Source organism: Falco naumanni, chromosome 1 (assembly GCF_017639655.2).
Source record: "Falco naumanni isolate bFalNau1 chromosome 1, bFalNau1.pat, whole genome shotgun sequence".
NCBI lineage: Eukaryota > Metazoa > Chordata > Aves > Falconiformes > Falconidae > Falco > Falco naumanni.
In genome coordinates, this window is record NC_054054.1 from 16,471,286 (window position 1) to 16,486,259 (window position 14,974).

Consider the following 14,974-nt stretch of genomic DNA (forward strand, 5'->3'; position numbering starts at 1 on the left):
TGATTTCAGGTCAGTTTCTGATGGAGAAAGCAATTTGCCTTGGCAGTCTCTCTCTCTTTCTTCCACTAGTGGGCTGTTGCCATGACTCCTCATGAAATGAAATTAGGGGTCATGTTTGAGTTCATCTAGCAGCAACCCTTTTCCACCGCAGTTACCTCTTCAGGTTCTTTAACCATCAGCTATTTTCAATGCTGAGATGAAAGACAGTAGCTTCAGGAAGAACAGGAATCTTAAACATTAATTGAGAAATCAAAAGTACCAAGCAGTTCTGTAAATATGTAGCAACAGGAAGCAAGAAACTACAAATCAAAGGAGATTAGTCAGAAAAACAGAAGGGAGGAAAAGGGACAACATAAGATGAACAAAGAGAAGAGATCCAAATAGTCAAGTTTAGTACCAGCATAATTTTTGTGGAGAAAGAAAAACAAATCAAGGAATAGCAGGAGTGTAAAGACAACTGCCTCTTGATTTCAGTGCTCTTTTGTTTAGCTGTGATTCTAATTTCAGTTTTTGTAAAAGCACTGCAAGGTAGACTACTAATTATAAGGACAAGAATATCACAGCATACTCACTCGTGCACAGTTGCACTAGTAGTGATGGACTGATGCCACTGATAGCAACATTGACCATCAACAACACCAAAAAGCAGCAACCTTCCTGTCTGAAAAGCTTTAACTAAACAAATTTAACTAATTAAGAACTCAATATACACAGTGAATACTATTTCAGCACTAAAAGCCCTTTTATGTTACCCTTTTCCCCAAATGTAGCCTAGTTTCAGGTTAAACTCTCAAAATGAGTGAATGCAAACAATGAACAAGATTCCTGCTATCACTGTGCCTTTGACAGAAAAAAAACGAAGTCTGTAAACCAATCCCACCTCTTCACTCAAGACACAACAAGTCCAACTCTCTACCTTATGCTTCCCTTGGGTAATCCTAATATAATATAGATATTTATGAAAATATTTAGAGAACAGAAAGCTAAATCAAATAAAATTTAAAAAAGAATAAAAAAAGCAGAAAAACTAATACGCATGTCTGCCATTGCACTCCACTTGCACAGTACATTCCCTTCGTCATCTTGCATCTCTTGCCTTCATTTAGACTAAAATATTCTGGGTATCCATTATTACACTGTTAAATGACACCCATCATCACAGGGCTCTATTGACATCTGTCTCTACGCTGCTACAATAAGCAAAATAAATAATAATTTCCTGCTCCTTTCATTAAAAATCCTCCCCTGCACTCACCAAGCAAATTCTCAAAAAAGAAAAATATAGCATTTCTGGTTTAAGTACAAATATAGCTAAATACATTCTTTAAAATTCAGAGGGTACTGGAAAATCCAGATGATTCTTCTGAATCAAATTTGACTCAGAATTGGGATCTAATGCCTAAAAGACATTTACCTCATTATCATTGCTGCATAATCTGAATTTCAAGTTTTTTCACTTCAACAACTTACTGTAAAATATAGAAAGATTTCTCTATCATCAACAGCTTTGATGAGACAGAGGTTTTCCCAATTGTAGACATACATAAAAAGGCACAGATACATAAAATTAAAGGTTAAATAATAAACTGGGACTAGGCAACATCACTATGCAAAGCTTTTCCTGCCAGAATTTTGAGTAAAAAACTATGCTCCCCAAATCACCAGTTTCTTAAGCAGTTTTGCTTGCAAACAGAGATATTCTATTTGCTTTATTAGAATCATACAATTGTTTAGGTTGGAAAAGAACTTTAAGATCATCAAGTCCAACCGTTAACCCAGCACTGCCAAGTCCACCACTAAATCATGTCACTAAGAACCTCACTACATGGTTTTTAAATATGACCAGGAATGGTGACTCAACCACCTCCCTGGGCAGCCTGTTCCAATGCTTGACAACTTTTTCAGCAAGAAATTTTTCCCAATACCCAATCTAAACCTTTCCTGGCATAGGTTGAGGCCATTTCCTTTTGCCCTGTTGCTTGTTACTTGGGAGAAGAGACCGACCCCCACCCGCCTACAGCCTCCTGTCAGGCAGTGGCAGAGAGCGATAAGCCCCCCCAGCCTCCTTGTCTCCAGGCTGAACACCCCGGCTCCCTCAGCCGCCCCTCACAACACTTGTTCCCCAGCCCCTTCCCCAGCCCCGCTGCCCGTCTCTGGACACGCTCCAGCCCCTCAGTGTCCCTCCTGCAGCGAGGGGCCCCAACCTGAACACAGGATTCCAGGGGCGGCCTCACCAGTGCCCAGTGCAGGGGGACGGTCACTGCCCTGGTCCCGCTGGCCACGCTGTTGCTGACACAAGCCGGGATGCTGCTGGCCCTCCTGGCCACCTGGGCACGGTGCTGGCTCCTGCCCAGCCGGCTGCCCACCGGCACCCCCAGGCCCTTTCCCCCCAGGCACTTCCCAGCCGCTCTGCCCCAGCCTGGAGCGCTGCGTGGGGCCGGTGTGACCCCAGGGCAGGACCCGGCACTCGGCCCTGTGGAACCTCATACAAGTGGCCTGGGCCCACGGATCCAGCCTGCCCAGACCCCTCTGCAGAGCCTCCTGCCCTCCAGCAGATCAGCACCCCTGCCCAGCCGGGTGTTGGCTGCAGACTCGCTGAGGGGGCACTCGATCCCCTCGCCCAGATCACAGACAGAGACACGAACCGGGACCGGCCCCAGCGCTGAGCCCTGGGGAACACCACGTGTGCCCGGCCGCCAGCTGGATGTGGCTCCATTCCCCACCCCCCTTTGGGCTCGGCCAGCCAGCCAGCCTTTTACCCAGCCCGGAGCGCACACCTACAGGCCGCGAGCAGCCGGTTTCCCCAGGAGATGCTGTGGGACACGGTGTCAAAGGCTTTACTGAAGTCCAGGTAGACAGCACCCACAGCCTTTCCCTCATCCACTAGGTGAGTTGTCTTGCTGTAGGAGACTAAGTTGGTGTCAGTCAGGACCTGGCTTTCATACACTCCTGCTGGCTGGGCCTGATCCCCAGGTTGCCCTGCACATGCTGCATGATGGCGCTCAGGACGACCTGCTCCGTAACCCTCCCCAGCACCAAGGTCAGGCTGACAGGCCTGTAGTTCTCCAGATACTTCTTCCTGCTCTTCCTGTAAATGGACACCACTTTTTCTAACTTCCAGTCAACTGGGATCTCTCTGGTTAGCCAGGACTGTAGATAAATGATGGCAAGTGGCTTGGTGAACAGTTTCCCAGCTGCCTCAGTACCCTTAGTGGATCCCATCCAGCCCCTTAACTTGTGTTCATTAACACAAACAAAATGTTCACATATTTATAATTAGTATAAAGGCGGCAACAAGCAAAGCTGCTCACTGAACTTTCCATAATCTCATACCCCTCCCCTCCACTAAGCCTCTTTCCATACTCTCAAATTAAACCGACTAGCTGTAAAACAGCAGGGTTTCAAATTAAAGCACACTTTATTTTCAGAGGTCTCCACACTTTGCGGCTGACTTCCTGTCAGGAAGAGTTCCATTTCAGTGCAGAGCCCCATCAGCGGGGAGCTCACAGAATTAAGTGCCAGTTGATATTACTTTGTTTTGCATTTACCACCCATGAGAATATTGTTCAAAGATCTAGTTATAAAGTCAGCATGGTATCATCCTTCTGACTAGACTGCCAAGCCACAGGGTGTGCTCTCACTGCACAAAACTCACCTTAAATGGTGGTGTTTTTTTAAGTCCTAGTGTGCTGGTGAAGCAACAGGATGCCTTTTTTCTTCAGAAAAGTCTTGCTTCTGTAGCTAAATTATGTTCCTTTAGTACTGAACATCTGCAGCAGCATACATGCATGGAAATGAAGCCGTCCTGCTCCACTATCACACCCCAAAAATTCAAATTTACATTAGACAATGCACTCTCCTCCCTAAACATAAAAACGTATACATTAATTATACAAATTCTTAGCAACACTGTTATAAAGGCTAATATTGTTAGCTATGGTGGACATCTTTTCCATTAAGTTCAAACCAGTATCAGGAATCACTGGATTCCTGACCAAATCAAAGTAATTTTCATTTCAAAAGAAAGATTTTCTTAGCAAGAGCCTATAATATCTGAAATGCCTATAGAACTATCACTGAAAATTGTACTTTAAAGAAAATGAGGGGCGTGGGGGGTGCGGGGGTGCGGGAAACCTCTTTCTCCCCCCAGGTCTTTACTGTAGGCAACAACTATGTTTTAGTAAGTTGACCTTAGGGAAGTTCATATCTCTGCACTCCATTGTGGCAAACTGTTTTTAATAAGTTTTGTGGGTTTTAACCCTATCTTTTATCCATTCCTCTGTCCAAAGTCTACAAGTCATACTGACTTCTCCTATTGTCCCAAGAAACAATGCTGCACACCAGGTCACACTGAAACATCATGGCTTTACTATACCTATCCACTTGTCCCTGTCTACGCACCTTCTTAGTCTAATATATAACACCCATTCCAATTTATTTACATATAAATGTATTTTTTTATTTTTGTTGAAAACAAAGTTCACAATTACTTTCCAGAAAACAGTTGTGTAGTATAAAACAAAAACCACTGTTTTTTTCACACTACTGCAGTTTTCAGCTGCAGCTGTTCTAGCCTGCCTTTGTTGAACGTGTCAAAAATACACTGGCTGCAAATTGCTGAGGGTATATTCCAGTGGGTCAAAAGCAGGCCTAGATAAAACAAGTTTTAGTTAGGAAGCCATATCTATTGCTTTAACTATTATTTATATTTAATATGCAGAAACATCAACCCCATTTCATAAAAGTACACCATACCAGACACTCTTCTGGTTTTCCTCATACTAAATGTAACACAACATAGGTTTTGCTCATCTTAAAATCCCACATGATACATTTTATTTCCAAACTGGGGAGTGAGTAAACCTTTAAAATATTCTCCTAGACCAAGAATTATTAAAAGATATAAGACGATGAAGGCAAAGTACTAGCTCACACATTTTAACTACTGTGACCACTACCTGTCAGGATATAACTATGAAATGCTTATTGCATCGTTAAGTCAAGAAAAGGTCGCTTATTATTCATGCAGTATTGGCAAATCATTTCCAATACATTCCAAGCCACTTCCACACTTAAGACAAAAGCAAAGTTTAAGTTATAAACTCCATTGATTTCTACGACTAAGCAAATTGTCAATATACATCTACTTCATAGACTCATGCAAAAAACAATATTCTATCAGAATTTACTTTTTTAAAATTCAGCCCATGATGGACACAGATGTTTTAAATTCTGTATCTCTAGGCTCTACTAATAGTAAACAAAGCACACTATTGCTGAAGCCAACAAGACCTAAGAGAAAAGACAGCGTTCAAGCATATCTTAAGCATACCAAGCTAAAGCAGGATCAAACCTTAGTGATTACTACGAAGAATAATAGGAGTCTGAAAGAAATATGTTAAAGTGGTCTCCAAGCAATTCCATGGAATTCAACAAGTTAAATATTGCAGGCAATTACAGGCAATTAAACTTTCAAACAATTTACAAAGCAACAGGAAATCAAAGTAGGAGTGAAGTTCCAACAGACAAATTTTATGTTATCCTGGAGATTCACACAGAATATATTACAATAATCTAGTTCTGGAGAGAAAGAATCTACATACTGCTTAAGTCAAAGAAAAAAAACCCTATACACAGCTAATTTAACACATAATTTCAACATAATCCAGTTTAAAGGAAAGGTTTTCCCAGCCATTTCCATTTATTTCAAATCTTACCAGAATTGCACTTCAGACCGTTATCTACCAAACTGATCTCCAGTTTCAAACACTTAGAATGTATAACAGTTCAATGAAGCAAGCAGCAAAATACCTGTAGTACAAGTAATCTATTTGTGATTACTCCAAGTACTATGTTCAGTGACATATACCAAACATAAAAGTTGTCAATATACACTTTCAGCACCCAAAGTTAGATCCTCAGAGGTGGAGGAAAAACTCCCACTTGAGAAATTAAGAAGTTACACTATGCTTAAAAAAAACCCAGATATATCAAGTGTAATGGATAATCCAAGTTATCTAGACAACAGGTTTGATAATATAACCTTCTGTTTTGTCAGAAGGAAACTTACTGACAAGATGGTATCTAAAATCCAAGCACCAAAGTATTTAAGGAGTCTGGATTCCACACGCAGCGCCCTCCCACATCTCAAGGCTTTTAATTCAATTTCTCCAGAGTTAATCCTACTGACCCCTAGCCAAACAGCTGTCTCGATACCAAGTGCCTTCCAATGCAGGAGAACGCAGAAGCCCTAAACTTTATCCCCAAGACCTTACAGAAAATAACTGATGCCTTCATATATCACAGCTAAAGAAGGAATCCTGCAATAGAGGACAACACAGATGAATGACAACATTGTTTTTACAGATCGAGCATGCTTTTTTTCATTCAAAACTGGACCTGTAAATGCCCTTAAGCTTCTAGACTACTAGCTACTTTGAGAGGATATGCTGAAAGTTTTCCTCTGACAGATTATTCTGCTCTAGTGATAATAACTATTACCTGAAACATCAATTGAAATTTCAGTCTCTTCTATCCCAAGAGAGCACTTTGATAGCATGGCTCCTGGCTACTATGGGATCTACCTTCCCCTCTCTCTAGCTCTGACCACAGGGTTCCACCCTGCAAAACTAGGTCATTGTAGATGAAAATACACATTGAAAGGGGAAAATAACAAGATTTTTTCAAGAAAAATAGTTTATAATATAGAATTGCTTCATTGAAAATATCCTGAAGTAACACTGTACATAAAAAGCTCAACAGACATTTCCCAACTACCTTCCATCCAATGGCATCTTCAAGAAAAATAAGATAAGAATCTTTCATTTTGTATACTTCATACCACTACAATTCAAGTTAGCAGTACAAGGCAAACATCTATGGACACGATTCACACAACATATTCCCCTGAAATGAACAACTTAGATTTTGGGAAGGTCTCTTTTCTATTTTTATTTGTGAAGGTCTAAATAATTTTCATTTGTCTAATAAAGTTACATTTCTAATAATTTTATCATAAAAGCAATCTACTACTGAAGTGTTTTTTTTTTACTCAAATACAGCTACATTCATCTCGGTAAAAACAAAGATCCTATTGGCAGAAGTTCACACTATATGGAAAGAAAAACTTCCAACTCCTGCTATCTTCTAAATGGCTTTTAAAAGGAAATTAGAACATGCATTAAAATTGATATAAAGTCATTTGGCAGCTCACAAAATCCCTAGAAAATTTACCCTCTGTACCAAAACATACATTTTTTAGATCATGGACCTAAAGAATTAATAAATCCTTCTTAACCTTACTTTCAGCTATTAAAAGGCAAAGTGATTAGAAGGAAAAATATTATCTTGATTAAAACATCATCACCTAACACTTGGGGCACACAAAAAGCATTCAAACAGCTTTTATTCTCTTTGTGTCTAAACCAGGATATGGTTAGAGTTTTGGTGCCTCTGTTGAGTTCAGCTGCCATGGTATCATAGTGACATTTAGATAACCTATACCCAATTCAATTAAAACTTCGTAGTGAACACTATAGTTATCCATCACATCAAATTGCACTTAAAGGTAAATTAGGAATCAGTGCAGATCACAAAGCATCAGTATAATGTGTTCTCTCTGCAGATAACAAACACTGAAAACCAGTCAACTTCTACACCAACTAAAATCTCCAAGTAATTCAAAGGCTTACCAACATTTTAGAACACACCGCATAAACCCATTCCTGAGGTAAGGAATTCAGATCATTGATACAAAGCATTTTTTCTGAGTACAGGATACACAGAAAAACCTGGAAATCCTATTGCATTTTGCAAACTAAATATTGGGGTGGAGGAGGGGTGCATGTGTGCAAAAATCTGCTGGAAAACTTAACTACCATCCTATTGCTCTTACTTAGGGGAAATATGTTATCATATTGTTTGTATGGGTGCATGACTGCATGTTGATATTATTTTAATAATGATGCTCTTACCAGAGCAAGAGATATGATGCATCTAAGATACTGACCATGCAAAAGATGAATACTGACTTCTTACTGAGCCACAGAACCCGTTAGCGAAGTGATTTAGTAGCACATGAAACAAAGATGATCATGCTAAAGAAAAACCTTTTGCAAACGTTTCACCATTTAACCAGTGACAATTGGTTTGGCGAGTAGAGTTAGACAAGGAAAAAAAAAAAGACAGCTTGCCTACGCAGAGTAAAGCCAACTTTCACAGTGTAATTTTTTCTGCTTTAATACTGCTAATCAGCCCTTACTGTATTTTTAAGGTGCACATGCACCTCATTGGATCACGCTTTTCTCTCCAAAAAATAACTCCAAAACCAGTCAGCACAGTGCATGACATATCCAACTGTAATCATACTTCACTGGGCCATATGAGCTGATGCTATCACTGCACACACACAAAAAAAAATAATCTGGAGTTTATGCTTCCTTCTTCCATCGCCCCATAAAAGACACACTTTATCAAGGTCTAATATAAATTTAACAGCTACAGCTATATAGTTATATTGCAATATATCATATCAATATTTCAAGAAGATAAAATACCTAGAGTTTACATGTATTAAAACATTGGTCTTCATTTTATATATGCCATCAGCTATCAAGAACATGCCCTTAATCCCTTTGAAACAACAAGGGGCAGAGGAAGGAGAAACCAAGTAGCTTTTATACCTTGAACCAGCAAGCAAGGTATATGTGCAGGCAGTGGTGGTGGTGGAGGTGTCATAAAAGTTTATTAATTTTTAATTGCAAACTTTTTAAAAGGTTGGGTGGCACTCCACCAATTTTAGAAAATTATGCAAGAGCTGAACAGTATTTGAGTCAGTTAGTGTAAGTTTATTATACGGTCTAAAAAATTTAGATTCAATAGACAAAAAAATCTCTTAAGTCAAAGATGGATCTGACAAGAACCCCCTAATTAGTTCTCTTACACATATTCCACTGACAATTCAGTTGATTTACTACAGAAAGAAGCATTTTTCAACTGCTTCAAATTCTGTAAGGTCAAAGCATCAAGGCAACCTATGGAACCTATTTCACCTAACTTTGTACCTTTTCACCTTGGAGCTAATAATAATATAATAATACAAAAATGCTTCATGTATGTGAGCAACTGATAAATGTTTTTAGTACCTTCATGAGATAGTAGGGAAGATAACAGTTTTTCCTATTTAGTCACATATTTCACAAAAACATCTGACAAATGAAAGGAAGCACGGTAGCCTATTTGCTTTGTGGATAAACATGCCCTCAATTCATACATGCCCCTTTGCGTTTTAGGCATAGGAATTCCTTTTAGATGAAAATGCTTTATTCAAGGGTGATATCACTGTTTCTCCAGGCAGAAGCCTTGCCTCACAACAGCACCTTTAACATCCTGACGTCACTCATTTAAAAAGGGTAACAGACACAGGACTTCTCTCTTTTGGCTGGTTTAATTACCCCGAAAGGATGCCAGGCCAGACTAGATGGTGCTTCTAGGTTCACTGTACTGTATGCATTTCTGATAAATGGGAAAAGAATAGATGACCTGGCAGAAGGCTCAGACAATAACATGTGATTTACAGGACATGAATGCAGCTACTATAAGATTTATCTGACAGCCCTCTCCGATAGTGGACTGTTGAGTATCCGATGGAATGATTTCTAGTCTGGAAAGTCTGCTACTGAGTAGCCATACACATTATTTATTTATTAGATGTTTTGGGTTGAAACCATTTTTAAATGATGCACTTCACAATGCTCAGCCATAAATTTAGTTTTAAGCCCTAGAACGGAGGTAGTGTTATTGGAATGTGTGTCAGACTGAATTAGGATGAGCAACACAACGCTTTTATAAAGTGGCCTTGAATGCAACGTCGATTCTTTAAAAAATGATATTAATGTCAAATCAGCAGGAACACTTTGCAGTAATATTAAATGAAGGATTTCTTTATGTTTTGATAGATTTATATAAATGTAAGTATACAGAGAGACACGTCTCCAAACGTAGCATGTCTATCAAAAAAACACAACTGTTTTTGTCTCAGAAAAAGCCTTTTGTCTGTATCTCAAACCACCTGTTTCTCTTTTTACCTTGTGTTAAACATAAAACAATATATCAACACATAAACACTGAAGGAAAACACAAAAACAAAGGTCTTTTTCCATATGCCTAAATATATGAAGTTTAAACATGAGTAGAAATTAACCAGATGTCAAAAACAGTTTCAAAGAATGGTATCTTTTGAATTTATGTCACTTTGCCAGGGAGATTTACTTTCACAATTTTATGAAAAAAATTACTTCTGAGATATTATTCCATTTTGCAGTGCTAAGAAAAAACATATTCCAGCCACAAATTTAAATCAGAAAAATTACAGATGTTTCAGAAAAACAACCCAAGTGCTCACATCACATATACAATGTTTAAAACAAATTTTCAGAAAGAGGTTACCATAAAACCCACCAAAGATATTAATCAGAGCAATCTTTCAATTTCATAAAATGATGGCTGACAAATTTGTGAAGTTTTAAATCAAATTTGCAGATACTTACTTTGCAACTATGCCACATTATTTATGTGATTAAAAACTAGTTTTTGACCTGATCTTTTGATCTTTGGCACTTCATCCTCTCCATCTCCTCTTAAAAATTAATTAAAATTTTAGCAAAAGGATATCACTTCACTTCCCACCCTATCTCGGGCAAAAAATAAAAAAAAAAAAGAGAGAAAAAAAAGAGAAAAATCAATCAAGCTCACCCCCATCTCCTCCCAGTATCTGTAAAATGTCAGCTCGAAATTCAATTTCATATCTCTCAAGCTTTCATGTAGCAAAAGACAGTTTACTTCTTAACAAAATAAATCACTTCTGTGATTGCCATGCTGACCTCTTTGAATTAGGAAAATTCAAAGTGAAAAATGTAATTATCACCCCAGAACAATCCGTATACATCTGGAGCTAATTTCAGATTCATTTCTCACATCATTTTTCATATTCTGCCAAAAATTACAGCTGCTATATAACTTTAAAAAGACTTTGAGGGCTTTGTGACTTTATTGGTTTATTTCTACTACTATACAAAGAACAACCTCAGACTCTGCAACTAGCACTGCTAAGCAATCACAAAATCCTCAATTTGATTAGATTAACATTAAGTGGCATTGTGACACATATGACAAATAGATGCATTAGAGCACGTCATTTATTCCTTATCCTCTCCCCTTCCCAAACCAAACAAGTGACGTACAGTACAGAGCACAACATGATTTTTAAAAAGATTAGATTACCCTACCAAAAAAGAAGGAAAGGTCAACCACTAATTATTGATACAAGCAGCACGGATACTGAAAAATAATTTTTAAAATGGTAATACCAAGCTGTCAGGCACATATTTAATACTCAGATTAGTTTTACTCTAATACATTAATGAATGAACAGTTAAACTTGTATATGGATGTATGGATTTGTAGCAAGGATTCTTTTCTAATTTAAATCAGCAAAAAATTCATATTCTAGGAGTCATGAACAATGCCTGCTTCCAGTATTGCCGTATGTAAAAATAACCATCTCTAAATTCCAAAAGTTCCATAAGGAATATTAAATTCCTTTCAGGGTAAAAATATATTATATTTCCTGAGGAAGATTGAAAACTAGATGAACAAAGTTCTAGATACATTCATTAATAATAAGCTCACCAGAAAACATAACAACTACTCTTCACTAGTTCATTGTAAAATCTATTAGGTGTAATCTCCAGAAGTAATTGTTCTTATTGCACTTTATTGACAATGCAGACTATCGATTTTTCACACCTTCTATGATTCTTTCATTTGTATTCATGAAATGTCTATCAGCACACTCTAAATAAATTTGGCAATATAGGCACTAAAACGAATAAATCGATGTGAAGAAACATTAATTTTGCATTATCCTTATTCGTCAGGCAAGCAAACCATAAGGGTTGTAAATGAAGGTCAAAGGTTTTGAAATGGGTCAGAACCCTTGACCTCTAGACCAATACCATTCCCATTAAAAAAGGCTATTTTAAAGTTTTAAGTAGGGGAATTTACTACCAGAAAGGTATCATTTTTAAGGCACCAGAAGAAAGGCTCAATAAAAACAGTCTTCCATTTAATTACAAAAAAGAAAGCAAGAAACCTGAAAAGAAAATCCAATTAATATAGCATACACATTTTTAAGAAAGATCCTCAGGCTCTGGCTCTTTTCTAACCACAGGAACAGGCAATTCCCAGGTTCTTCAATATCTAAAGTCAGTTTGCCTTTAGGAATGTAGAATGCCCAAACTGCTCACAACCATGGTTGCTTTCCTAATTTTTTCTCGAATTCTTAGTATTTGTCAAATCAATTGAGAATGACAGGGTTCCAAACTCTTTAGCACTCATAGCATAACCTCTACACAAAAGGAAAAATTCTATTTTTCCCAGAGGATTCAGCATGCCTAGATGCAGAAATCAGTTTCTATAACCTTAATATTTTATTAATCCCATTTTATCTTACAAAAATGACAGCATAGAATTACTTAGGCACACCACCATCAAGGTTATGTAAATGCTCAATAGTAAGGTAACATAAAACCCTTAGTATCTTCTCTCCAACTGAATAGATGCAGTTACTGTGAATTACTTTTTTTAATCAAAAGGCCCTGCACATAATCTTTTTACCTATTACACATAATCTTAAATTTAAAGTAAAATTTTAACTGTAATTTCCATTGTGCTCAAAGATCAGACAACTTCATTACTTAAACCTCACCTGAGAGCAAAGAAGCATCACCAGCTCCACAACTGAACTGCTAGATTTCATGCACACAAGACCTACAAAAGGAAAAAATGGTATACATAAATGTGTGCTTATACAGCACCAGCTGTTAACACAAACTATTTTGAAATGCAAAAGATTAGAAGCATTTTGACAATCAAAAGAAAGCTGAAATGCTCATACCACTTCCAGTTCAATTCTGTACTTTACCAGCACAAAATAAAAGTATCTATGTGAGAGGGAGATCATAAATTCCATGCCTTGCACCTAAAGATGCACCTAACAGTAATACATTAACTCCATTATTCACTTTCATAAACATTTGTGTGTCAAAATGATCAGAAGTGTGGTTAACATACGTTATATTAATCCACTGTATCTACATTTTGCTATTTCTTGAAGCACTGGGTCATTATATATGCAGAGAAGGGAAATGGCTTTATGACCTTTGCTTTCTCCATTGCACGTTCTCCTTTCAGCCCCCAGCTATCAATCAAGTTTCCATTTTGTTTCATGGCAGCAGACATCCCAAACACTCTTATTAGTACTTTGACCCTTAACCCCACACTAAACCTTAGCAGAAGTGCAAGCAGTAACTTATTATATATTCTCAATTGTTTATAAACTAATTTGACTAATATTATTATTTGTATTCGCATTTGGGGGGGGAGGGGTGGTGATGTAGGCCCAAAACCTGCGTTTGTGTGTTTATTTTTATCTAGACAGTTCATACACTCCCAATAATTTTCCTGCTCTTTTTTGTCATCCAATTTATGAAACACTCATCTCTCTGTGTATATAGTCTATATTCTAGACAAAATACTTTCAAACCAGATTATCTTTATCTTCAGGCAAGAAAAAAAAGTATAACTAAATAGAATCTTTACTTCCCTGGCAAATAAAGCTTTGAAAAAAATCTCTTTCCTGTTATTCCTATTAAATGAATGAAATAAATTTTTCACAAGGCAGCTTCCATTAAAATGTATATCAGCTCACATATACATCAATGCTCACATATATAATCAAAAGTAGAAGCCCATCTTTTCCAGTCTTAGAGAAGAAGTCCATACACTTCTTCCTATCCCAAAAGGTAGGCAAGCTAAATTCCTAAACTAAATAATTTTAATTTCAGTGAAGTTTAATGAAGTCTCAGTTTTGATATCAGCAGTCTCCAGTGAAACACTTACCAGTGTTTGATACTCTTGTGGCAATGCTAATCATATTCAGCACTACATACAGGATGCCTGTCCTAATCCACTAAACAACAAGTAGTTTCAAAAATATTTTTTAAAAAAGAACTTTAATTCCACAGGAAGCAACTATCTATTAGTGCAAACACAGCTCATGTGCAAGCAATCAGCTCAAGTTAAGCAACCATGAGCTTCCAACATGGCAGTGCTCATTACTGGAAGCTGCAACAAGCTCAGGCCCTAACTGAATTCCTTGCTTTAACTGGACAAAACCTGCAACTTTCACTCTAAAAAAAATTAAAAACCAAATAAATCAGTGGACAAAGCAATTCATATGATATAACCAAATCATGAGAAAATTGAAAAACTATTGTTCACTACTAAATTCAGTGTTCCAATAACATGATTTTTTAAAAATTGAAGCCATTAATGTCTGCATTGCAGAATTAAGCTTTGTTTTTAAACATGGAAACCACCAGTAGAAAGAAAACTCAAAGCTCAATCATTTTAAGCCAACACCAAGAAGAGTCATGATCATCGTGTTGTGCACTTGAATCTTCACCTTCCCAGAAGCACCAGAGAATTATTCAACACTGACAAAGCATCTCTTATCCGTATGCCTGCCTGCCAATTAGAAAACAAGAAGACAGAAGCAGATTCACATGCAAGAGATACCCCATAACATGCTCTGCTGACAGAGTTCCCAAGAAGCCTTCTGTTATCACAATATATCACAATAAAAATGCAAGGTCTTTGTACTTCCGTACAAAGTAAAGTATATAGGGTGGAAAGTGAAGTGTTGACTCTGACACCAAGTTTTCTTTTTAAGGCTCACTAAACAGATCTCATACACCAGCTTCTATGGGGCAATTCCCTGGAAGAGTTGGAAAACTACAGAAAAGACAGCTGCAGTTGGTCCTACACGATGAGATATAGAAAACTATGATATGTGCTGAGGGCAAAGCGATAGCAGAGACTGCAAAGATGAGGAGGCAATGACAATGACCTCAGA

The 14,974-nt window shown here is 37.7% G+C and overlaps 1 protein-coding gene across 4 annotated transcripts in view; it reads right to left on the minus strand.

Annotated features, from left to right (window-relative positions):
- The window catches only part of LRBA (LPS responsive beige-like anchor protein), a 412,366-nt gene that overhangs the window by 288,863 nt on the left and 108,529 nt on the right, over positions 1-14,974 (minus strand). For all 4 annotated transcript variants that reach the window (XM_040582452.1, XM_040582440.1, XM_040582445.1 and 1 more), the window contains one exon: positions 12,767-12,828. In XM_040582452.1, coding sequence (XP_040438386.1) covers positions 12,767-12,828 — 62 coding nt within the window. The remainder of the gene's footprint in view (positions 1-12,766; positions 12,829-14,974) is intronic.